This window comes from Sinohyriopsis cumingii, unplaced genomic scaffold (assembly GCF_028554795.1).
Source record: "Sinohyriopsis cumingii isolate HCF-2022 unplaced genomic scaffold, ASM2855479v2 utg002187l, whole genome shotgun sequence".
Taxonomy (NCBI): Eukaryota; Metazoa; Mollusca; class Bivalvia; order Unionida; family Unionidae; genus Sinohyriopsis; species Sinohyriopsis cumingii.
The window spans coordinates 352,295-379,285 of record NW_028316149.1 but is presented as its reverse complement, the minus strand read 5'-3'; the positions used below and the strand labels follow the sequence as shown (position 1 = coordinate 379,285).

The 26,991-nt window shown below is 38.4% G+C and overlaps 1 protein-coding gene across 1 annotated transcript in view; it reads left to right on the top strand.

The window, feature by feature from the left end:
- LOC149770957 (uncharacterized) overlaps positions 1-26,991 on the top strand; it is a 139,537-nt gene that overhangs the window by 66,426 nt on the left and 46,120 nt on the right. The window contains exons 8-9 of the mRNA XM_089948941.1: positions 11,882-12,496; positions 13,480-13,691. Of these exons, the coding sequence (XP_089805067.1) occupies positions 11,882-12,496; positions 13,480-13,691 (827 nt within the window). The remainder of the gene's footprint in view (positions 1-11,881; positions 12,497-13,479; positions 13,692-26,991) is intronic.

Below are 26,991 nucleotides of genomic sequence, written 5' to 3'. Positions count from 1 at the left end.
ATTAAACGTTTAACATATTTGACAGAGTTATATCCCTTGAAACACTTGAGAGAAACATCACAAAGCATGCAAACACTCTGTCATTCACAGGTTACTCTCTTGGATTTCACATGTTGGCGTCCAGAACTCCCAGCATGGAAACAATTGTCCCAGATCAAAAACTTGGACACGCAATCATAAAATTATGATTTCCAAGAATCATTATTTATGTCTGAAATGTCATAGGAGCCATGCATAAATTGTATAGCAAAATGGTAACAACTGTACTCACCTGATGTTTGCATTCTTAATTAGTCCATTTAACAAATACACTGAAATGCCTACATGGTTTTAATTTATTGAGACCCAAATGTTTCAATGAGTTACCTTTCAAACCAAGTGCTTAGAATGAAACATCATTGATTAACATGTATTTGTAACTTTATTAGCAATTATCATGTATTTATAACTTTATTAGCAATTATCATGTATTTGTAACTTTATTATCAATTATCATGTATTTGTAACTTCATTAGCAATTATCATGTATTTGTAACCTTATTAGCAATTATCATGTACTTGTAACTTTATTAGCAATTATCATGTATTTGTAACTTTATTAGCAATTAACATGTATTTGTAACTTTATTAGCAATTATCATGTATTTGTAACTTTATTAGCAATTAACATGTATTTGTAACTTTATTAGCAATTATCATGTATTTGTAACTTTAATAATGATGATAAAAATCAAGTTATTGGTAATTCTCTTCTTCACAATATTACATTTCATAATAAGAACATGAGTGATAAGTAGAGATGTCAAAATCTAAAGAAATCTTTATGGGGTACCCATCAATCATAACGATCGCTGACCGAGGTATCAGATCAAATGGGACTGCTCCGGTGGCCTAGTGGTTAGAGCATCCTCCTCAGATGAGCGAGGTAAGGGTTCGAACCCTGACATAGTCATACCAAAGACTTTTTAAAATGGTACTTACAACTGCCTCGCTTGACACTCAGCATTAAGAGGTGAGTGTTAGGACTGGTAGGCCTTGTGTCAGGATAATGTAACTGGGTGGGACATAATGCTACTTGTCTGAGGCATGATGCCCAAGTGCTCAACATCACTATAAACTGCCACACTGCAGACATTGTAGCGATATGACTTATTTGTTTAAAGCTACGTTAAAAATCCAAATCACACACACACACCTGATCAAATGGAAATTGTATTAAATGTGAAGCTGAACTGCTTTGTTATAGGTTCAAATATGCCAACCCCCAAGAGAGGTATAAGTGTTGTTGTTGTTGTAGGGTTTAATGCCATTTTCTAGCACAAGATAGGCTATACATGGCGGCCAGTATAACTGGTAGAAAAAGAACCCTATAAAACCCCGGGAAGAACCACCAACCTCCGAGAAGCTACTGGCAAGCTTTCTCTCGTACTCACGTCAGCTGAGCTTGAGACTTGAACCCACGCAGACAGAAGTGAGATGGCATTGCTCCCGAAATGGTATCAGCGTAATGTATTACCAATATAAGTGGCGAAAAGCATGATTGAGCATAACAAGAGCAATCTGCATATTACAAGCCATAATTACAGAAAACTGCATGAAAAATGCACATATTTATTGTATTTAACGTACATTTATTTTTGCTAATTAACTAGATCTCCAGTTATAAAATTTTTGTCTTGGGTTTCCCGCTGATGAACAAATGGAATTCAGTAAACAGACATGTGAACAGCAGCCCTGACCTGAACAGCCAATACTCGCGTCAGGGCACACACTTGAGGCAAATATGGCATTAGTTAAACTGGACATTTATAACGTGCTTGCTTTTTGTGAATTGTAGTACGTATATACCTTTTAGTTCATCAAATATTTTTTAATCAGTATTGTCGCTGTCAACGAAAAGTATTGATGTAGTCAGTGTCATCAGGATCTAAAAACAAGCGCATTTAAGTCGCAAGAAAAATGGTGCGCGAACATGGACAGGCACGAAGTTAGGAATGCCTAGCTTACAATATCAACATTTATTCTTAAATAGGTCCTGCGAGAAAGGAGATAAATGTCCTCTCTTATTATAATATAGTACATGTATTACAAGTAAATTGTAAGCAGCCATACAAGCCCCTGTAATGCACACGTGACATGATCCTCGCACTGTTAGCATTATTCTGTGTCTCGATCTGAGCTTGGAATACTTTTTTTTTAATGGGTACGTGTTTGCTCGTTCTATTACCCTGATTATTATTAATGGATGGCTACCCGGGTACCTGTAGGCAACTTTAGTGATAAGTTACTTTTAATATAAAAAACCAAAATTTTTCCACATTTAATTTTAGGTAACTTTTACAGAATTTTAATACTGTTACTTTTTAACTTTTAGTTTTTCCATTATATTTATATTTTCTTTATCCGATGACTTCATCCTCGAAGAGCTTTTATCGTGGCAATTATTTATACTTAAATTTTAAAATCTGTACTTTTAATTGACAGTCTTTTGCTAATATTAGTTAACATACAGCCACTACTAAAATGAACCTGACCTCATTATCAGTAATACAATCATGTTAATTGACCCTACAACCACTACTACTATGAACTTGGCCTTATCATCTATAATACAATGTTAATGAACCCTACAACCACTACTACTATGAACTTGGCCTTATCATCAATAATACAATGTTAATGAACCCTACAACCACTACTACTATGAACATGGCCTTATCTATAATACAATGTTAATGAACCCTACAACCACTACTACTATGAACTTGGCCTTATCATCAATAATACAATGTTAATTAACCCTACAACCACTACTACTATGAACTTGGCCTTATCATCAATAATACAATGTTAATGAACCCTACAACCACTACTACAATGAACATGGCCTTATCTATAATACACTGTTAATTAACCCTACAACCACTACTACTATGAACTTGGCCTTAACATCTATAATACAATGTTAATTAACCCTACAACCACTACTACTATGAACTTGGCCTTAACATCTATAATACAATGTTAATGAACCCTACAACCACTACTACTATGAACTTGGCCTTATCATCAATAATACAATGTTAATTAACCCTACAACCACTACTACTATGAACTTGGCCTTATCATCAATAATACAATGTTAATTAACCCTACAACCACTACTACTATGAACTTGGCCTTATCATCAATAATACAATGTCAATGAACCCTACAATCACTACTACTATGAACTTGGCCTTATCATCAATAATACAATGTTAATGAACCCTACAACCACTACTACTATGAACATGGGCTTATCTATAATACAATGTTAATGAACCCTACAACAAATACTATTACTACGAACTTGGCCTTATTACCTATAATACAGTGTTAATGAACTCTACAATCACTACCACCGTGAACTTGATCTTATCAGCTATAATACAATGCTAATTAACCCTACAACTACTACTACTATGAACTTGGCTTTATCATCAATAATGCAATGTTAATGAACTCTACAACCACTACAACTATGAACATGGCCTTATCTATAATACAATAATGTTAATGAACCCAACAACCACTACTACTATAAACATGGCCTCATCGTCAATAATAAAATGTTAATGAACCCTACAACCACTACTACATTGAACTGTGCCTTATCATCAATATCATCAATAATACAGTAATATTAACAAACCCTAAAACCAATGCTAATATGACATTGGCCTTATTATAAATAGTATAATGATGTAAATTAACACTACAACCACTAATACTATGACTTTGACCGTATTATGAATAATTCAATAACACAAAATTGATAAATGTGTTTAGCATGATCTGACATAAATGTTTTCCAAATTTGTGTACCTTTTTACTTGCATTATAATTAAAATCAAAATTATAAAGTAATGTGTTGTTTTGGGGCTTTAATGACAGTTGTCAGCACATGACAGGCTATATATGATGGCCAGTATGTCTGATGGAGTAATAACCCAGGGAGATCCTGGGAAGAACCACTGACCAAAATTGGAAACTACTGGCAAGCTTTCTTGCTTACCCATGTTGTTCAAGCCCATGACTCCAACCCACAGAGATAGATGAGCTGTCAGCAATTTGTAAAGATGAGCCCCTCTGACCACTAGGTCACTAATGGCACCATTATACAATGAACAAACAGGGTTTTAATTATTACTGCTTTCACGGCGCATCATGACTATCCAGGGTCATTTCTTATTGGGAGAATATCTAGGTTGTCACTAGGATTTTCTGTTTTGCCATTGTTGTTTTATTAATAGGTTTACCTGTGATTGGGTTCTGGTTGATTTTTATTTTTCCATACCAGATCTTGTACCTACTTAAGTCTAGTTTTCATCTATCATGTACCTTTTATTAATATTTTTGTCCTTTCTGAATTCCCAATGGATGATTCTTGTAAAATAATTGGCGTGTGAGAAAGTTGTATGCATCTTTATGATTCCCAATTTGTGTTTTGGAGAATATTGATTCACCCTTTTGGATGTAATATCAAGCAAGTATCAATTATCCTTATGACAACTGCAGTGTATTTGAAAATCCTGGTTCACCCTTTTATGTTTTAAATCAACCAAATAACCTGTGATATTTCATCTTAATACGATTATTGATGAGAGTGATGACTAGACTATGATATTATTGCACAAAAGTTATGTCCCTTGAATGAGTTAGACGGACGAAAGTCTATGATGATATAAGTTTAAGAAAGATTTGGAACATATTCTACCGAGTTCTTATCCATGATTGACTCGGTACATGTTCTACAAAGTTCTTGTCCATGATTGACTTGGAACATATTCTTGTGTATGATTGACTTGGAACATGTTCTACTGAGGTCTTGTCCATTATTGACTTGTTGTACTGTACTAATACACACAGTGTCCATGACTGACTTGTTGTACTGTACTAATACACACAGTGCAAGTGCAGTATACATCTTTTTGGAGGCAGGCATTGAGGACATTGGCCATATTAGTGGCACGTCTTTGTATCAACAAGTTTATAGACAATATCACTGACCAGTTAAATCCACCCTCTTCATACTGATGAGATGATCAGGTGGACACTGTTAGGCTGACCTTAGTAAAACATTGTATGACCCTTTTACCGAGATTACACAACCCTCTGATGACTTCATTGATCTGGAATTGTAAAGAAATATTCTTAGTTGAGTATTCAAATACATTTGATGTAGACTTCCATAGAAGAAAAGAAAACAAAATCACAAGAAGAAAACACATTGTGGGCAGATTCTCCACATATTTTCATGCAGCTCCATAGAGATAAGCAGAAAGGTGTGGAGGTTAGTAAAATGTCTGTGAAAGTCTGGAAAGTTCTCATTGTTATAGAAACTCCTCAATATATTTTAAAATCTTTTCAAAGTGGTTGTCAGCTTTAAGAAAAAACATGAACAGAGTTCAAAAGTGAAAGTACCTCTCTAAAATTGTGTTGTGATATTTTGTGGTGGAAGTCACATTTGTCTACAATGTTCTATAGAGTTCCATTGAGGTGTGAGGACAATATCTCCATAATTGTACTGTAATTATTTTATAACCTTCCCTATTGTCTTTGGTAGACATGGTGGCTCATAAGCTATCAGGGCGTGTCCGGGTGCATAGCGCTTTTCTCCAAGTGCCTCCCCACGCTATCCAACATACTGCTGTGCTTTCAAGCATGAAACTAAACTAAATTTATGTTGTTTTAAAAATTAGACTACCCAACGTGTTGCTGTGCTTTCAAGCATGAAACCAGACTAAATCCATATTGTTTAAACTTTGACTGAAAAAAAAATATATGCCGAATTGATAACAATTTATTGTGTACAACTTACAACATAAACATGCGACTTTCCTCACTGGTTATACTGGCTATTTCAAAAAGACCTTGTATATCTTAGATATAATTCAAAGAACCTTTAATTCCCTTTATGTTCATGTATGATTGATGGGTGTAATATGGGTTATAGAGTATACAGCTTGGTCTTACTTCAGATGTGCACCTTTCAAAAAAGTGCTAACTCTACTTGGTCATTTTCACTTCCTGAACTTCAGAGGTAAATTGTATCAAGAAGAACTGATAACTTGTTTTACATTTTATATATTTGGTAATTCATTCATTGCACTTTCAGAAGCTGGTATTGTCTAGTCTTTCAAAATTCATTTTCCCTATTTTATTAGCTGCTATGTATAGCGTACGTTTGACTAATTCAAGCTGATTTTTTTTAGCATAAGGGAGCAGTCATTTTAGTTAGCAGTGTTCTTAAATCATGTACAATTTCCAAATGTACAATATCCAAAGAAATATTATCCACATTACATTAATGTAGCATAGAAGTATGCCAACACTCTCTCCATTGTGTATGTTTTAAATGCAAACAACTTCCCCTTACATTCGTCACTCTCTCAAAAGTACATATTAACTGGTGAGCGACCCCTTACAACATAAACATGTGACTTATATTTTAACTGAATCTAATGACTTTCTTCAACATTCAAAAGAACAAGACTGGAGAAAAGGTTAAAGAATTTGACTACAAACAAGCAACAGAAGCTGTTTTTGTAAACTTTAGGAGAATGTAAACATTTTGATTTCTGTTAAAAAGGTACCAGATGATAAAGTTTTTAAAAGATCTGCTTTTTTGTTCAATTAAACTTGTACAATTTATCTATATTTTTCCAGCTTTGAAATCCCAGGAACAACAACCCCATCACATTTTGATAGATACATCCAAGTATGATGCACAATATTCTAATTTTTGTAGTGCATCAAAAAACATTGATCATTATTATTATGTTATTATTGTTATCATTATTGTTGTTGTAGTTGTTGTCAAGTCTTCAAAAACAAATCTGAGTTCTACTAGAATTTGACCAAAAGAACACATCGTCCTGAGCTTGTGCATTTTAAAGATTGTATTAACAGCAGCTAAAATGTTATATTCAGTGGTCAAAATTATTTCAAGCCCAGAGTGACCAAGTGGTTTAAAGCGCTCACCATTATGCATCATTGCCATCTCACCTCTGTCTGCATGGGTTTGAGTCTCAGGTTCGACCAATGTGGGTATGTGAGAAAGCTCACCAGTAGCTTCTCATGGGTCGGTGCTTCTTTCCGGTGTTTTCCCAGGTTCTTCCACTACCATTTATACTGGCTGCGATATATAGCCTATCTGGTGCTGAAAAATGGCGTTAAATTCTACAACAACAAAAACAAATCAAAATTATTTCTACCACAGGGCTGACAAATCCAATAGCTATGGCAGCCATCTTGAAATTTGTATTTATACTCTGCCTGAATGTATTGTTGTATTGATATGGTATTTTCACCAAAAGGTTGGTCCTAACAAAATGTATCGCTGTGTTAACATGGGCTTTTCCACAAAAGGTTGGTCCTAAATAATGATGTTGTATTGATATGGGTTTTTTACCAAAAAGTTAGTCCTAAATAATGATTTGCCCTTTAGACATCCAGTATGGCCACCATTGATGACATCCTCAGAATATATTTATTTTACTTTTTCTAAATGGCTGGTTATATGGATTTAGGGTTTTCACCAAAAGTCTTATTATGATGTCTGGTTGCTCCCAATTTAAAATAATGATGACCTGACATTTATTATAGCTGATTTTAGTGGCCAACTAGAACACCTTCCTTTGGCTACTACTGCAAAATGGATGGTCTTATTGAAACTGGTTTACAATAAATGTATTCTTATGATGCATATGGACATACATTGAGACTGTCTGAGACAAATCAAAAATTCTCAATCTGTGATATCAGGTTCAAGGTCAGACACCATGATTGTTTTCTTGGAAATTTGTTTTTGGCTACTAGAGTGTTGGTCCCTTCTTGTTTGCCTTTACTTATGAAATGACATTATGTTGTCAGTGTTGGCAAAATCAAATCTCTCAAGGGCAGATTTGGTTTTTTATTCATCGTGCACTTTTCTAGCTGAATTGTATAATGATAACAATAATAATAATAATAATAATAATAATAACAATGTGGACTTAGTACAGTGCCTAATCTTTAAAAGCTCTAAGCGATTTACAGTATTAGATAACATAAATTGCATATACATTGACAAATTACAAAAACAAACACCATGAAATTGCAAAACAAAAATATTCTGGAAATAATAAAGGAAGTAAATGGTATTAAGACATTCAGTCTGTTCTTACAGTATAACCAGCCTTGAGCTGTCCACTGAATAACTCATTGACCTTAGTGTGGACACCTTTCAGAACCTTGTATTTGTTTTTGCCCTTCTATATATTTTGCAGTATATTGATGTAAGTACTGATAACCTAACTAGTTTTGAATGATTTCAGGGCTGTTTAAAGTTTCAAATTGCATTCTTAGTAACTTGACATTTAAACTGCAAATAGCTGTGAAGCTATGTCAACTCTATAGGTTATCATGTTAGAAAGGGCGTGGGTTGAAATCCTACCGTTCAATAAACCTGGATTGGTTGTTGTGGTATGTTAGAATCCTACAAACAACCTGGGTTGGCTGATGTAGTGTGTTAGAATCTTACAATTCAATCCACCTGGATTGGTTACTGTTGTTTCTTTAGAATCCTATCTTTCAGTTGACTTGGGTTGGATATTGTGGTTTTTGTTAGAATCCTACCATTCAATCAGCTTTGGTTGGATACTGTGGTGTGTTAGAATCCTAACATTCAATCAACCTGGAATGAATGTTTTGGTGTTTTAGAATGCTACAATTCAGTCGACCTGGGTTGGATACTGTGGTGTGTTAGAATCCTACCATTCAATAAACTTGTGTTGGATACTGTGGTGTGTTAGGATCCTACCGTTGAATCAACTTGGGTTGGATACTGTACTGTGTTAGAATCCTACAATTCAATCAACATGGGTTGGATACTCTGGTGTGTTAGGATCCTACCATTGAATCAACTTTGGTTGGATAATGCGGTGTGTTAGAATCCTACAATTCAATCAACTTGGGTTGGATACTGTGGTGTGGTAGAATCCTACCATTGAATCAACTTGGGTTGGATACTGTGGTGTGTTAGGATCCTACAATTGATTCAACTTGGGTTGGATAATTCATGTGCTACGATCGTACCATTCAGTCGGCCAGGGTTGGATACTGTGGTGTGTTAGAATCATACCATTCAAGCAGCCTGTGTTAGCCGCTGTGGTGTGTTAGTTTCTTTCCTTATTCAAGGCACAAAGCATATAAACAAATTTAAGAAAACACAATAAGTGTGTTGTGAATTTTAACCTGGTGCACTTGTCTGAAAGGGTGTCCTAATTACTGCTAGATGAAGCAAGTGACAAAATGAAGATCACATGTTTTGGTCATAATATTATTGATATATATTGACTGCAGCAGTGAAAAAATATTTCCCATAATTGACTTGAGTGAATTATCAAAATTATGTCTATTCAGAAAATGCACAAATTCATGGGCTAACATAAAAGAACAGCTACATAAGTTAACTTGCCCAAAATTAGCCGTTTTAAATGTCCATATGCAATTAAATATCTTCTAGGTCCATTATTTTGACTGCTATAATTGATACAAAGAGCATAGAGGTTCCAATTCATTCTTCATACATGGCACTTACATTTAAACACACAGATGGATGAACACGATTAAATTAGCAGTATGTAAATGATTGGTTGTCATCAGTCATCTAAATGATTGGTTGTCTTCATTCATCTAAATGTTTGCTTGTCATCAGTCATCTAAATCATTGACTGCCTTTGAGCAGCCAACTAAACAATTGGTTGTCTTTGAGCAGTCATCTAAATGATTGGTTGTCTTTGAGCAGCCATCTAAATGATTGGTTGTTTTTGAGCAGTCATCTGAATGATTGGTTGTCAGCAGTCATCTATATGATTATTTGCTTTTGAGCAGCCAACTAAATGATTGGTTGTCTGTGAGCAAACATCTAAGTGATTGGCTCTCTTTGAAGAGTCATATAAATGATCAGTTGTTTTAGAGCAGTCATATAAATGATTGGTTGCCTTTGAGTAGTCATCTAAATGATTGGTTGTTGTCAGTCATCTAAATGATTGGTTGACTTTGAGCATCCAACTAAATGTTTGGTTTTGTTTGAGCAACCATCTAAATGATTGCTTGTCTCTGAGCAAACATCTAAATGATTGGTTGTCTTTGAGCAGTCACCTAAATGATTGGTTGTCTTTGAGCAGTCATCTATATGATTGGTTGCCTTTGAGCATTCGTGTAAATGATCAGATGTCTTTGAGCATACATCTAAGTGATTGGTTGTCTTTGAACAGCCATCTAAAGTATTGGTTGTCTTTGAGCAGTTATCAAAATGATTGGTTGTCTTTGAGCAGTTATCTAAATGATTGGTTGTCTTTGAGCAGCCATGAGTATGATTGGTTGTTTATGAGCAGCCATCTAAATGATTGGTGCATGAAAGTTTTTGCAGTTTGCATACAGCTCTCATTTTAACACTGCTAATCATAGGCCACAAGAGCTTAGGCGATGATCATTAGAAGTTTCCAGTACTGAGGGCATAACTTTGTTGAGAGTTTGAAATTCATGGCACTATTACATTGTCTTTATGAGCAACTAATGCTGATCACATGACTTATAATGGCACTTGATATGAGGACACTGGTGTAGATGATATCTTTTGGTAACTGCATACAATGTTCCACTTGACCGTAATTCAAGCCCCTCATTCCTGTTTAGTGTTGGTCTCTGTTGTCATATTTCTGTATGACAATTATAAGTTACGTGATTAACCTTTATTGAAATTAAGACTGCCCCATTCATACATACACACTTCCTCACAAATTAAGACTGTCCCATTCATACATACACACTTCCAAACAAATTAAGACTGTCCCATTCATTCATACACACTTCCACACCCATTAAGACTGTCCCATTCATACATACACACAGTCACACAAATTAAGACTGTCCCATTCATACATAAACACTTCCACACAAATTAAGACTACCCCATTCACACATATGATGATCAGCAGCATCCGTCTAAGAAAAAGAAGTGAGACGAAACTGCAACTACTGAACAGCCACCATCAACGTTCACTATGGACAACAGATTTTCCTGGTCAAATAAGCCTCTTGTAATGCTTGTTTCACTGATGTACTGTTCCAGTGATGCAATGCTGTTATATGCTGACCTGTAACTCATGACATTGATGCAATGCTGTTATTTGATGGCCTGTAACTCATTACAATGTTGCAATGCTGTTATGTGTTAGCCTATGACTCATTACAATGATGCAGCGCTGTTATCTGCTGGCCTGTGACTCATTACAATGATGCAATGCTGTTATCTGCTGGCATGTAACTCATTACAATGATACAATGCTGCTATCTGCACTCCTGCAACACATTACAATGATGCAATGCTGATATCTGTTGGCCTATAACTCGTTACAATGATGCAATCAGCTGTCCTATAACCTGTGCTATCTCCCTGATCTTATTTGCACACAATTAATGATTGGTTGAGATTTGACATCCATAGATGTGACTGTCTTGGTCCACATGTTTGATATCTTCACACAGACGAGGTTCCACTTAACCCAAATACGGAACTTGGTGACTATAAATATATAAAGACAGGTGAGCCACCACACACTTCCTTTAATGTTGCAAATGTATGTATTGTACATTTCTGATCAGATTCAGTGAGTGATAAAAGTATAATCTATATTTACAGTTTGTGTATGTGCACGATTTTGTAGTTAATATGCTTTCTCATCATATAATTGCATATTGTGCCGTAACAAAGTCAATAAACAATATTTAGCATAATTAATCATGGATATATTTGGCTATACACATTTATCTTTGTTTTTTATTATCTAAGCTTCAGATCAGTTGTTTAGACTTCAACGTCTCGTAAAGCTCTTGACTGGTCAAACTGAAAGGCCTGAGGACAGTGGTAAGCAGAAAGGACATACAGACCTTATGTATCAAAGAGAGACAACTCCTGATGAATTGCATGGTCCAGTCCATTACGTTGATGATGCATCAACCAACAAAAAAGTTGAGGCAAATAGTGTTACCATTCAAGAGAGTGGAAGACGTGTAACCACTGACAAGAAAGCTGATATTACCAAAAACCAACCAGAAGGATCATCTTATGTCAATGTGGATCAAAGACATCCAACTCTGGAGATGGGTGGCATTACTGATCAAGAGAGTAAAAGTCTTGTAACAAGTAAAGATGATGCAATGATGGAGTTCATTCAGTTGGTCAATGAGAAAGCAGACAAGCTGGATAAGAGTTTAGTAGAGTATGCAGCATTGGCAATGTGGGACTTTGCAGGCCAATCTGTATTCTACACTACACACCAGACATTTCTGACGTGTCGTGCAATTTATCTCTTGGTCACAGATCTTAGTAAGCAGGTCACTGATCTTGTGGAAGATGACAATTTTTTCTTTGATACAGAGGGAGTACAACTGTGTAAAGTTCAAGGTAATGTTAATCCATTCCTAGGAAACTGGAAGTACGACTCTGTCAGGTTCAATATAATGTTAACCCATTACAATTATCCTGACAGTAAGATCATATCTTACATTAATTTGGGGAATATAAATGTATTGAATACTGTATGGATTATTAAATATTACTGTGTGGTTCCATGCTAGAGATTATCCAGTGTATTTTGTAACATCACCATCCTTGGGGGATATATGTCACTTAGTCCTAGTCAGTGTACTGTGACACATCACCATCCTTGGGTGATAGCTGTCACTTAGTCCTAGTCCTTGTATTGTGCAACATCACCGTCCTTGGGGGATAACTTACTTAGTCCCAGTGCTTGCACAATGTAACTTCACCACCCTTGTGGGATAGCTGTCACTCTGTCCTAGTCCTTGAACTATTCAGCTTCACCATCCTTAGGGGATAGAATTCAGGCGGGTAAAATAAGACTCTGCTTATTTCTGGGCTCCAAAGGACACATGTAGACGTTCGTTTGACTTGGATACAAAATTTGATTTCGACACAATAAACGTTTATTATAGACATACTGTTACAGTATATCGCTGGCCGTTAACATGGTGACCATTCAGTGACTCACTATGCTCTCTCTGGCCAATAGACTCTAATCAGAATAAAAGCCCAGTTATACTTGGCCCTTAACTGCAAGAAGTCTGTATGATTCTGTGATGAAGTCTCAAAATCATATGGAAGTAAATGCCAATTCATTGACTTAATATAATTTGATATATTTTATTGTGATGAAAAGATCCATATGTAAAATGTGTTTGATCTTGTCCAGGAATTTAGTTCTGGAAAAGTTAAGTGGAAAGTGAGGACCCTTATTAATGTTGATTATCTGTTTGAATTTATTCTTTTAGAGTAGAAAAAGATACATGATATTCAAGATTAAATTCCTAATAGTGTTATTAGGTCGCCAATCAGATTTACTTAGACCTGACTTTGCTCATTTCCAGATCTGGTTGAAGTTTGGATGAATTCAGTACATTGTTGTGCACCATCCCCAATAGCCAAAACGCCAGTAACATCACCAGCAGCTGTCATCACCATGACATCACCTGCATTGACATCCCATGTAGCTAGTACCTCAGGGACCTCCACTAATGTCAGTAATGCAGTGATTCCACCAGTGATCCTTGTTGGTACACACATTGACAAAATACGACAGGTAGATTTATATATCATTTAAAATACATTAGTGTCTCTAGTTTTCATACTTTGTCTGCATGGCTTGATGTGTTGTCTGTATAAGTCAACAATTATGCAAAAGTGTCATCGGTTTGGATACTTTGTCAGCATGGTTTGATGTTTTACATGTTGAAGTCAATATGCATTATTGTCCTCAGTTTGAATACTTTGTCAGCATGGCTTGAGGTGTGGTCTATATAAGTCAATATGCAATAGTGTCCTCAGTTTGAATACTTTGTCAGCATGGCTTGAGGTGTGGTCTATATAAGTCAATATGCAATAGTGTCCTCAGTTTGAATACTTTGTCAGCGTAGCTTGAGCTGTGATCTGTAGAAGTCAATATGCAATAGTGTCCTCAGTTTGAATACTTTGTCAGCATGGCTTGAGGTGTAGTCTGTAGAAGTCAATATGCAATAGTGTCCTCAGTTTGAATAACTTTGTCAGCGTAGCTTGAGGTGTGATCTGTAGAAGTCAATATGCAATAGTGTCCTCAGTTTGAATACTTTGTCAGCGTAGCTTGAGGTGTGGTCTATATAAGTCAATATGCAATAGTGTCCTCAGTTTGAATACTTTGTCAGCATGGCTTGAGGTGTGGTCTATATAAGTCAATATGCAATAGTGTCCTCAGTTTGAATACTTTGTCAGCGTAGCTTGAGGTGTGATCTGTAGAAGTCAATATGCAATAGTGTCCTCAGTTTGAATACTTTGTCAGCATGGCTTGAGGTGTAGTCTGTAGAAGTCAATATGCAATAGTGTCCTCAGTTTGAATAACTTTGTCAGCGTAGCTTGAGGTGTGATCTGTAGAAGTCAATATGCAATAGTGTCCTCAGTTTGAATACTTTATCAGCGTAGCTTGAGGTGTGGTCTGTAGAAGTCAATATGTAATAGTGTCCTCAGTTTGAATACTTTGTCAGCATAGCTTGAGGTGTGATCTGTAGAAGGCAGTTTGCAATAGTGTCCTCAGTTTTAAATGTCATTTAAAATGCAAAGGTTTCATTAGTTTGGATACTTTATCAGTATGGCCATCTGTCGGCCTGTCAAACGTTCTTGATAGAGACAGATAGTTAAATTACTATTAAGCCAAACCTTATGAGGATTAAATATTAATTAGATAATCTTGAATGAGTAGCCAAGATCAGATTACATTGTCAGACTCTTTATAAAAAAAACTAAAAAATAAACTGAAAAACCTGCAGAAACAGACTTTTTTGTTTGAGTATATCCAGATTTATAATCTGAGAATTGGTTAACATCAATACTTAAATCCTGAATGGTTTTGCTACAGTTAAGATAATTTGGTTAACTAAATATTTCTTCATACTTGTTTCCTGGAAATATTTTCTTGACAAAATAATTACAATCCTGTAAGAAGAAAATAAAGCAACATCTTTGCTATTAACACAAGTATTGTTTTATATTTAGAAAAGTTTAAATTCAAAATATGAACATTTTTCATGAAATGATATAAAAAGATTATGACTACATAGGGAATCGTGGTAAGAAAACTAATTTTAGCACAAGAATGAAAGTTTTTCTAAATAATAATACTGTTAATGAAACGTTATCCATTTCATTTCCTAAATCAGTAGGTGGAAATTTACCAAACTTGGTATATACTGTAGTTTGAGGCGTAATCTGTTGTCACTTGGTCTGCCCTTATGCACTTCTCTTCCTAAACCACTTGCTGGAAATTTACCTTACTTGGTTTATACTGTAGATTGACAATCCATCTGTTGTCAATTAGTCTGCACTTATCCACTATATTTCCTAAACTGCTAGGTGAAATTTTTCCCAACCTTGGTGCGTACTGTAGATTGACCCTCCAGCTGTTGTTAGTTGTTCTACCATTTTCCACTTTTGTTCCTAAATCACTATGTCAATTTAATGAACTTGGTATATACTGTTAGTAGACATTGTGTTGACTGTCTGTTGAGGTCCCTGAGATTGAGTCAGAGGTCAGGTGTGGGATAGTTTTAATTATAGTCAATATGCTTTGTTAAGTGAAATTTACTATTTTTGCACTCTGCAGTGAACAGAACGATAATGAAAGATAGGTGTCAAACAACTTACAAAAAAAATCGCATTTACATTTGCCTGATGTAAAACATTATTGCACAAGTAACAATAGTTCCATGTACAAGCATGGCTGGATCAGTTAAAGTGTTGGGAGGTTTCGAAAATTTCAAAAGGGTCCCAACTTTCCTCAAAAGGGCACCAAAGCAAAAATCTATGTGTCTATTTACTCAAATTATACATAATACCCAATAAACATGCACGAGAGCAAAATGATAGTCAAATTTCAAATGACATGTGACTGTATGTTGTGTGTGTACATTTTGCTTTCTTCTTGCAGAGTGGGGGAGGGGGACCTTGTTCCTGCCCTAATGGCTTCTCATGTATATCTTGTACTACTTCTTCTGACATCCATTCACAGAATTATAGAGGTGTGATTTAAACTTGAGATTTTTAATATAAGAAGGAACCATGACATTTCTTTTGATGAATGTAATAACAAAATTTATCCAGGTTGGAGAGAACAATCTAGCCCCATAAATTAAATAGCCAGTTCCTTGCAGTATGCATGTAGTTAAAGTTGAACAAGTATTGATAGTCAGCATTGTGACTGGGAAATTACATGATTTGTAAATTCAAACTTTGCTCATTTTCTGTTTTAAAAAGTGGATGTCAACTGGAATTGTCTGTATTTAGATTACTTTGAATAAGGTGAAAGTGTAAACATATTCCAAAATAAGTCGATCAACCTTCTCTAAGTGTACAGAATAGACCAAACATTTTTATTTTATTTTTTTATGGAAATCAAGATCACTTGATTCTTGAAACGGTTGTAAATCACGCATGATATTTCAGTCTTTCCATGGATTGTGATCATCCACTGACTATTCAAATTTCATTCAGTAAAATTAACGTTTACTAGACCATAATTTGAGCTACATGTATTATGTGCAACATGCCAAATGATTTGTGTGATAGAAATGGACTTTTCCCAATCTGAAATTGACATCTTCTGGTGCTAACATTTTATAGCACTGTTTACAATGGTCGCTGCCTTGATTTTTGATGAACATCCGCTGAACCAAGTCTTTATTAGGGAGAGACCATTCAAGTTTCTAAAGGGAGGAGGGGTAAGTCCTTGAATTGTTTTATTCTGATTTTTGGTATAAAATACAACAATTCAATACCTTGCTTTGCTTGAAACAAACTTCTCTTTTCATAAATGAAATAGAAACAATTCTGCAGTTGAAAATAATAATTTAGCCCCATACAATTAAATGGTCAGTCCCATCACTACATGTGCCTTCTGAATTGAACTAGATGGTAGTTGTGTATATGTACATTCAGTATTGTAGCCATTATTGCTTAAGGACTAAACACATTGACATTTAAGTGTAAATTCTGTGTTTTCTTTTTTGTTGTTTGTTTGCAAACAGAAGCTGCAGCTATCTGGAATTTATTTGTCCATACCTTGGAGGATTACTTTTCATATTTAAACAGTAGGATAAATTCACTTTTCATGCGAAGCACATCAAGGTGGGCCTCCTGTCAAGTCAGCGCATACATTTTGTAAATGTACAAAATATACAAGACTTCTCAAATTAATCTGTATTGTCCATAGATATGAGTAGTGAATGGGGACACCCGAGGGACAAGGGGACTTTAATGTTAAATAGGGGTATATCCACTCTGGGGACAATGGAAATTTAACATGGGAAGCAATATCCACTCTGGGGACGATGGAAATTTAACATGGGAAAAAAAGACATCCACTCTGGGGACAAGGGAATTTAACATGGGAAAAAGGAAATATCCACTCTAGGGACAAATGCATTGAACAATGGGAGAAAAAAAATATCCATTCTAGGGACAAAGGCAATTGAACATGGAATTTTTTTAAAAAAAACAATTAAAAAATAAAAAATAAAAAAAGGGGTAGGCAATGGAAAGTCAATCTCTTTTCGAGAAATGTGGGTGGCCCTGAAAAGGGCCTTTGGATTTATGTTAATATGCCCTTAACATAAAGGGCATCTGCGGCATCTTCTTGTCCTCAAGCTGCGTCTTAGTGTAGGGCCATAAATCAGACTCCTCTTGAGGCAACCTTGTCTTTTCACGTACACTCTTCGTATCCACAGACTGGTGTCTGACTTGTGGACATCGGTCCACTTGGATCGGACATACATGAGCATGTCCGTCCTAAACATCATTGAAGACACAAGAGTGGATGATTCAACTGTGGTCCACATCTTGAGGCGACGAGAACAGGTGAATCAATGCAGTGAACTGCGCTTATTTATAGGTAGAGGAAGGATTGAAACGGATTGAGTTCATTGGCCAATCCAAACACGCGTTACAAAATTCAGTCAGTCCGCATCCAATCCGAAGAGAACAGTCTGTGACGTCACGTAGTCTATATAGATTCGCTAGCGCCTGTGTGCATTCAATCTATGCGACAGTGATTCAACATGACGGAAACTCAGAAAACAATTCATTGGGGTGCACCAGCAGTGTAGACCGCCCAAGGGAACCCGGACTTACTTTCAGAAGAGGTAAATTGGGATTTTGTGGATTTTCTTACCTCGCAAGAATTTGTTCCAGAACCTTCGGCACCTTCATTAACGCAATTGGAGAATTTTAGACAGAGACAGAAAGAAGAATTGGAGAAATTTATACAACGACAAAAGGAAGCGGAACAAGCTTTTCTCCTACAGCAGCAGCAGCAAGAAGAAGAGGTAAGAAAAAAACAACAGCAAGAAGAAGTAGCGGCAAAGAAACAAGAGGGTGAAAATCAAACGGTCACGGTACTGTTGGACATTTTAGTGGAGTTAAGAAGTCTGAAACAAATGTATCAGACTTCTTTATTACGACCGAAGAGAATACGACCTTCCCGAGCTAAACACGTCAACCCTGTGACTAAGCCTACCGTACCACCCTTAGTGATTTCAACCAAATCATCATCATCATCAACAGTACGCAGTCCAGAAGTAGGCCTTGGTCGTGGCAAAGGCTTAAGGCAGTTAAAGTTGATTGCTTAAACTCACCCCTACACCAAAAAAAGGCCCTTTTCAGGGCCACCCACGTCTCTCGAAAAGAGATAGCCTTTCAATTTGCCAATAACTAAAAAATCAACAAAAAAAAAAAAACATTTTACCCCTATAGTACGTGTATATGAGTGCGTGAGTGAAGCTTCTTATTTAAAATCAAAACTCAAAGACACTTACCTTAGATAATTAATTTATTCTTTTATCCGTAGTTACAATCCAATTCACAATTCCCAACAGAGCACTCTAAAAAGTTCATAGACTTCTTCTGTCTCACTCTTTAGTCTCTCTGTTTTTTCAATTTCTTCACCGTCACAATCTTTTCATCCTCTTCCTCAGTTTCTTCCCTTCTTCTTCTCATTTTTCTTGTTCTTTGCCACTTGTAAATAGAATTGTCTTCTTTCTTCCTCTTTTCTTCTGACTCCTCTTGTTTCTTTTTTGGGCAATCTGGAGACCAATGTCCTTTTTCTTGACAATAATAACAGGTATCTTGACTTTTGTCTTTTCTAGCCCCTGTTTTTTTTTTCTTTTTTGACGGTCTGGACACTCTGAAGACCAATGCCCTTTCTTTTGATAGATATAGCCAGTATCTTGACTTTTATCTCGAAAGGAAGGAGAGTAGTCCGTCGGCTGGTCTGAAGAGAATTTTCTAATGACCCCTCGCAAAGCTCTGATGAAACGTTCGATTTGGCTAGTCTCTTCCATCGTTGTGCTCGGTTTGAGAGTGAAATGAATAGTGAAAGGACAAGACACACACCCTTTTATATATGCTGGTTTGCCATGACTATAAATTAGCCGATGGTGTTTAAACTTGAGTCATTTGACGTTTTGCACTTAAGATGAAACGATCCTATTCATTCGAGAAGAAAGAAGAAGAAGAAAGTAAGAGGCAGAAACGTGATCTATCGCCTCGTACCAGAGCTGAAGTCTTGGCACAAATTCATGCCAGTGATTTTGAAGAGGACATGAGTGAACCAGAATCCGAACCCTCTAAACAAAGTTCACCACCCTTAGTCAACCCTGAAATGTACTATTCCATTCGAGAGACGGAAAAGCGCTCCTCTAGAAAATTTAGAACCACGGCTTACACCTACACGGTGAAGTTTAAAGATTTCAAGTCCGACGTACCCTTGGAGAAAGCAGAAGGGTTTATCACCGAGATGTGGGATTCTTTGCTCACCGCACTCAAGCGACAATGTCAACCCAAAGAAGACGATCGCTTGACACTATCCATAGATCACGACAGCTTGAAATCCCCTGTTTGGATCGAGTTTAGCAGACCCGCAGAACTAACCCCTTCCAAAGTCATGGACAAGATTCAACACGTACAACAATCTAATGATCAGTTTGACATCACCGATGGAAAACCACACTGAAAACGGCCCACGTCTCTCCTCCTCAAGGGACTGGACGCAAAAAGGTCTTATTGGTGGACGACCTTCGCAACACCAAAACAAGTCTCGTCCGAATTCACAACACTCAAGACCAGATGTGTTTAGCCCGTGCCATCGTGGTGGGACGAACCTATGCCAACAAAAACGACACGGTAGAATGGAAAAGAGGCTGGGAGACTTTTCGAAAATCGGACCGAGCCAAACAACGAAGTGAAGCAGAACGCCTGTTACGACAAGCCGACTTGCCCAAAGACAAACCCTGTGGCATTCCTGAGATGCAAAAATTGCAAGATGCCCTAGCTCCACGCTACACCTTGAAAGTGTACCCTCAAGAAGTGCGCGGGCCTCTGTTGTTTCGAGGGAAAGACTTTAAGGACAGAAAATACATTCACCTTTATCATCACGATGACCATTTCGATACCATTACCAGTATCACTGGATTCCTGGGACACAAATATTACTGTGAGAAATGTGACCGTGGTTATAATAATATAGAGCAACACAAGCATTGTGGATCGAAATGCCCATGATGTTTGGCCTCTTCACCCTGTCTGAGCGAAGGACAAGAAAGAGTACATTGTCCTGCTTGTCTGCGCACGTTTGTCAGCCCTGCCTGTTACCAACAACATCTGAAGACGCAAGGTTCACAGCAGAAATGTGCTTGTCAACTGCTGAGATTGTGCGTTACGTGTGGACACGGCCAACGTACCAATAGTGCCAAGGCACACGTATGTTCAGGAAAGAAAAAATGTCACATTTGTCACCACATCGTGGACTTGGAACACGAATGCTACGTGCAAAAATACCAATCCCCACCAGAGAAAGAGGACGGTCACAAGAAGAAAGGCAATTTCATCTTTTTTGATTTCGAATGCATGCAAGAGACCGGCATTCACATTCCTAATTTTTGCATGGCTCATCGAGCGTGCGAGAAGTGCATTCAAGAACCTATCTTCAGTCATTGCCCTCACTGCAGCAAGATTCCTGGAGGACGTGAAAAAATCTTTCGAGGACCGAACACGCTAGCCGATTTGCCCAATGGGTCTTAGACCCCATCGACAAGACGTGGAGCCAAGAGGACATCGAACGTTACGGAGATTGTCATCGCCATGCCACGGTGATGGCTCACAATTTCTCCGGATACGATGGACAGTTTCTTTTGAGCTACTATACGGAACATGGCACCAAACGTCCTAAAGTGACTTTGAACGGAGCCAAAATCATTTTCATGCAAGTGGGACAAGTGCAGTTTAAAGATTCGATGAGTTACTTGGCCATGCCTTTGAGTCGAATGCCTAAAACGTTTGGAATGACAGAAATGGCTAAAGGTTATTTTCCTCACTTTTTCAATACGGAAGCCAATCAACATGCCGTTCTACCCCATTTGCCTGAGGCTCACTATTACGACCCCGACAACATGCGTACCGAAAAACGAGAAGCTTTCTAAGCTTGGTACCAGGCTCACGCCTCGGACCATTTCGACTTTCAGGAAGAAATGCTAAAGTATTGTCGTTCCGACGTGGACATTTTACGGCGTTGCTGTGGAAAATTTCGAGAACTGTTCATGGAACACGGAGGGGTCGATCCTTTGAAAGAAGCTTGCACCATTACCAAAGCGTGTTCCTTAGTGTATCGACAACGATTCATGCCTGAAAACACCGTGGCTGTCATCAGTCCTCAAACGACCCACTATGTCAAACGTCAATACTCGCTCAAAGCCCTACGCTGGTTACATTACTTGTGCGACCAGGAAGACAAATGGATTCAGCATGCCCGCAACGGAGGAGGCGAAAAGACCATCGGAACGCATTCGTTCGATGGCTGGGACTTACAAAACCCCAAGATCGTGTACGAGTTTAACGGTTGCTTATTTCACGGATGTCCCGTCTGTTACCCTGACCGTGGCACTAAAAATCAGTTTTTACAACGAACCATGGAAGACCTGTACCAGGACACTTGTCAGCGACGCCTAAAGTTAGAACAGCAAGGATACCAAGTGGTGGAAATGTGGGAACACGAGTACGATCACCGTATGAAAACCGATCCCGAGTTTAAACGTGTCGTGGAAAGATACAAGCTGATGGACCCCCTGAACCCGAGGGATAGTTTGTACGGAGGAAGGACCAATGCCACCTGTTTGCTGTACCAAGCCGACGAAGAGAAAGGAGAAGAAATCAAATACTTGGATGTGTGTTCGCTGTATCCCTACGTGTGCAAATATTGTCGCTTTCCTGTAGGGCACCCACAATTGTTCACGGAACACATCGACCTGAAAAACATTCGACAATACGAAGGCTTGATCAAGTGTAAAGTTTTGCCTCCTACGAACCTATACCATCCCGTCTTACCTCACCATTGCCAAGGCAAACTGATGTTTCCTTTGTGCCGTACTTGTGCCGAAACGTGCAACCAAGACCAACCTTGTCAGCACACCCAGGAAGAACGGGCCTTAACGGGAACCTGGGTCAGCGTAGAATTGTTCAAAGCTCTGGACATGGCATATCAACTGTTAGAAGTGTACGAAATTTGCGACTTTCCCAAGACACAACAATACCACAAGGGTGACCCCACGCAGAAAGGCATTTTCGCCGACTACGTGGATGCCTTTTTGAAACTGAAGCAAGAAGCCAGCGGCTATCCGTCCTGGTGTCACACTACCGAAGACCAAATACAATTCAAAGAGAAATACTATGAACAAGAAAGCATCTCTTTAGACCACATCGAGCAAAACGAAGGCAGGCGATCGTTTGCCAAAGTGATGTTAAATTGCTTGTGGGGTAAAATGGCACAACGTCCGTGTTTACCCAAGACGGAATATTTGACCGAACCTTCCCGCTACTTTCAGATGATTCACGACAAAACCAAATACATGAAACACGTGGACGTCGTTCGAGAGGATTTGATCTTGGTCAATTACGAAGAAGATCTGGACTTTGTACAAGACGACCCTTTTGGAAATGTCATCATTGCGGCTTACGTGACAGCTCATGCTCGCTTAAAATTGTACGAAGCTTTAGAACTGTTAGAAGAACGCGTCCTGTACTGTGACACGGACAGTTGCATTTACATCCATTACCTGAGTCAACAGCACCCTGACATCGAAGGAGACCGTTTAGGAGCCTGGACAGACGAGCATCCAGACGACAAGATTCTAAGTTTCGTCAGTGGAGGTCCAAAAAATTACGTCTACGAATACCGGGACCCACAAGGAGAAGTGCACACGACGTGCAAAGGGAAAGGATTGACTCTGAATTATCGTACCAGTCGTGTGGTCAACTTTGGGGTATTGAAAGAAGCCTTGCAATCCGGAGAGGATGAACACTTTAAAGTGACCACCTACCAACCGAACAAGATTGTACGTTTACCCACTCACCACATCGTCAGTTGACCCTTGGAAAAAGTCTATCAAATCGTGTACCAGAAGCGAGTGCGACTGCCCAATCATTTCACTTTGCCGTATGGACATGTTGGTATAAAACTTTGGTTGTAAGCGGATAGCCACTCACTAGAAGGATGACTTCGCCACAGCAAGAATCGAGTGAGAAACCCGATGAGAACTCCAAGTTCAAACCCTACCATTTTCCAGTCTTCTTACCTGACTATTGTGATTGTGCCCGTCGATTGGACACGTTTCAAGCATGGCCTACGGATAGGAAAGGATTACCTTCTTCGCATATTTTAGCTAGAACAGGATTTGTCTACGTGGGACCTGAGTCAGGATTGGGATATGAAGTACAGTGTTTCGCTTGTGGCCTGAAGTTACGAATGGATCTATGTATCTATAAAGATTCAGCTATTCTGGAACATACTCGATGGTCTCCGCACTGCCCTTACCTTTCTATGGCCTTTCCTACCATGACATTACGGTACAATGATGACGGTACCTTAGAGACGATACCTTCCAAAACAAGACATATAAAACATAAAAAAGAATGATGTACAAGCTTGAGACTGCACTGCGACTAGTATAAAAAGGGGCTATGGTCAAGATCGATAGTTCATTGGGACTACCAAGACCGAGCGAACAAGATGAATACTTTCAGAGAAACACAAAATAAGTTTAGACAGGCACAATTCAAGTGTGGGGCTTCGGAAGTGGAATGCGATTGTGAGCCTTGCGATGGGTACGATGCTGTACGTTGTGACCTTAGCGATGCCGTAAAGCATCATGGGAACTTTGTTCTCACTACCCCTATCATGGAAAGGGATGCTGTTGGTGTCAAACCTGAGGGATGCGAAAGCGATGCCGCTCATCCTCTTGGACATTTTACTGGGTTTCGTTTTAAATGGGAATGTTCACCTTCACGTCTACCCCCCTACGGATGTCATCCACCCCTGAGCAAACTCCTGTCCATGTCACCCAACCATCATCGAAACGAACCTGTGAAAGACGAATATTCGTTTCCTGTGCGTTTGTCGGAATACTGCGACTTTGAAAATCGTCTTCAATCGTTCAAAGGAAAATGGCCTAAGTATCTGGGAGGACCGACCCCCGAAGAATTAGCCAGAGCCGGATTTTTCTACTTGGGAGAAGGAGATAAAGTCAAGTGCTTCAGTTGCGGTGTGTCACTTCACCACTGGGAACCGCAAGATTCGGCCTACGTAGAACATGCTCGATGGTCACCGAACTGTCATTACTTACCCTTAGTGGGACCGAGACATTAAAGTAACTTACCATGTCGTTGACGAAGAAGAAACCAGTTTGGCTAGGAGTCAAATGCTGGACATCAACGAGACCAGTATTTAACTTCATTTCAAAAACGATATTGAATCATTACCTAAAGAACTGCAAGAGAAGATTTACAAGGAACTTTGGCAGGGACTTGCCAGAGTGAAATCTCAATGGGTGACTGCAGAACTTTTGTGCCGAGAAATTCACTAGAGGAAAGTGAAAAAAGTCAACCAGTGTTTTAGATTTCTTTGGGTCAAGTGTGCATTCGTCCTATTGTATTACTCTAGACCGTTTACATCAAAAGAGTTCAGTGACATTCTTGGACGTTACCCTGAATGGCAGTGGTCAGAAATTACTCACTATGTGGATTACTTTTGCTCTAGGAGAAGATTGTGAATTGTACGGACTGACCTATTCATGGATAATTTACAAGAGAACATTCGTGCTTTGCCTGTGGAATTGAGAGAACGCATTTACCGAGAAGAACAATTGCATCCGTTACGTCACCAGATCTTTAACCACTGGCACCTGAATGGTATAAGAGAACTGATTCGTCAGAAATTGTTTCAGTGGTCAGACCTTGTTAAATACTTCCAGGCCCCCGATGATCCACGTATTGATCATTTTGGTTACTTCGAGATTAACCTAGTGAAACACATTGAGAAAGACAAGGTAAAGGATTACCGACATATTTTACGCGGAATCACTTAGCGGAAGAGGAAACTTCTAAACAAACTCTGACGTTTAGGTTACAGTATGCAACATTTAAATTCCCCACTGGAGAACGAAGCTGTCTGGCTAGAAAGTACGTGTATTGTTTCCGAAACAAAGAGACTATAAAAACAGGCTGCCATGCCACGACTTATGTCGCATGTAATCCAACAGATTCCGTGGAAGGAACTCAATGACCATATTCAAACCGTGGATCATTACCATCGATTATTACAAGAACTGTATCCATTCAATTTGGGACGACGCATAGTGTGTCTTAGTGACTTGTTTTCTAGGATTTCGTTTACCAGCCGATTCCTTGTGGACTCTTTACGAACAGTACTTACCACCCCATTCAACATGAAAGTGGTGCCTTTAAATGTTCACGAGAGACTCCTCTTGCTCAAAGCCTTAAGTTTCATCTGGATACTTCTTGACCTCTACGGGAAAAAATGATTCGTCAACTTTTAGCTACCCAAGACGTGTATGACGATGTGTGTGTAGCTTGTGACTTACATCCTCGTTGGACAGATGTCCGTGCCTGGAAAGAATGGGATTTTGAGGCTTGGACCCAAGAAGTGGCCCAGTATGCTCGAGAGTTGTGATCCTTCCTTTCAACGTAGAAAAAAAAAAGTTACTTTTCAACCTGTGTTAGTGACGGTGCCAGAAGAACCCGTCACCCAGGACAGGACTGTCGTGGACAGACCTGAAAGACCCTTTCGGGAGGACACTTGTGTGACCTTACCCCCTATAGAACTGGTCAGAACTTTACCCAAAACATGTTGTACAGACACTTGTTTTTATTCCACGTTAATGGTTATCATGTGCCTTTTATCGTTGTACTTAAGCCTTTGGCTTTTATGTATTTTTGTCTTTCGTATTCATGTTTAAAACATTCAATAAACGTGTTTTGAAAAAAAGTATATAAACTCTTGTCTTGTTTGTTTTCGTGTCACAAGTGACATTCCTGACACTATGGCTACCTCTGCTGTTTCTGCGCCCTCTTCCTCCACTGTCAAAGTCATCGACGAACACTTAGATCGTGCCAGTTGGGAGGCTTTGTATCTTCGCCATCCCTGTAACATGCTCATTGCTGGACCTAGCGGTTCAGGCAAAACCGAATTCGTCAAACGTTTGATCGAACATAAACATCATTTGATCGATCGACCACCTCAGCGGATCGTGTGGTGTTACAAAGAGTGGCAATCGGCGTAAAGCCTCTTGCGAGAAAGTCAAGGCGATTCCATCGTGTTTGTGGAAGGCATTCCTAAAGAAGACGACGGCATCGTCTCTGACTCCCGTCAAACCCATTTGGTCATTTTTGTCGACATGGTAGGAGAAGACGAAGAAGAAATTAAACTGTGGTTCACGCGCAAAGGGCATCACCGTAATGCCAGTGTCGTTTACATCACCCAAAATTTGTTTCAACAAAGTAAAGCCCATCGCACC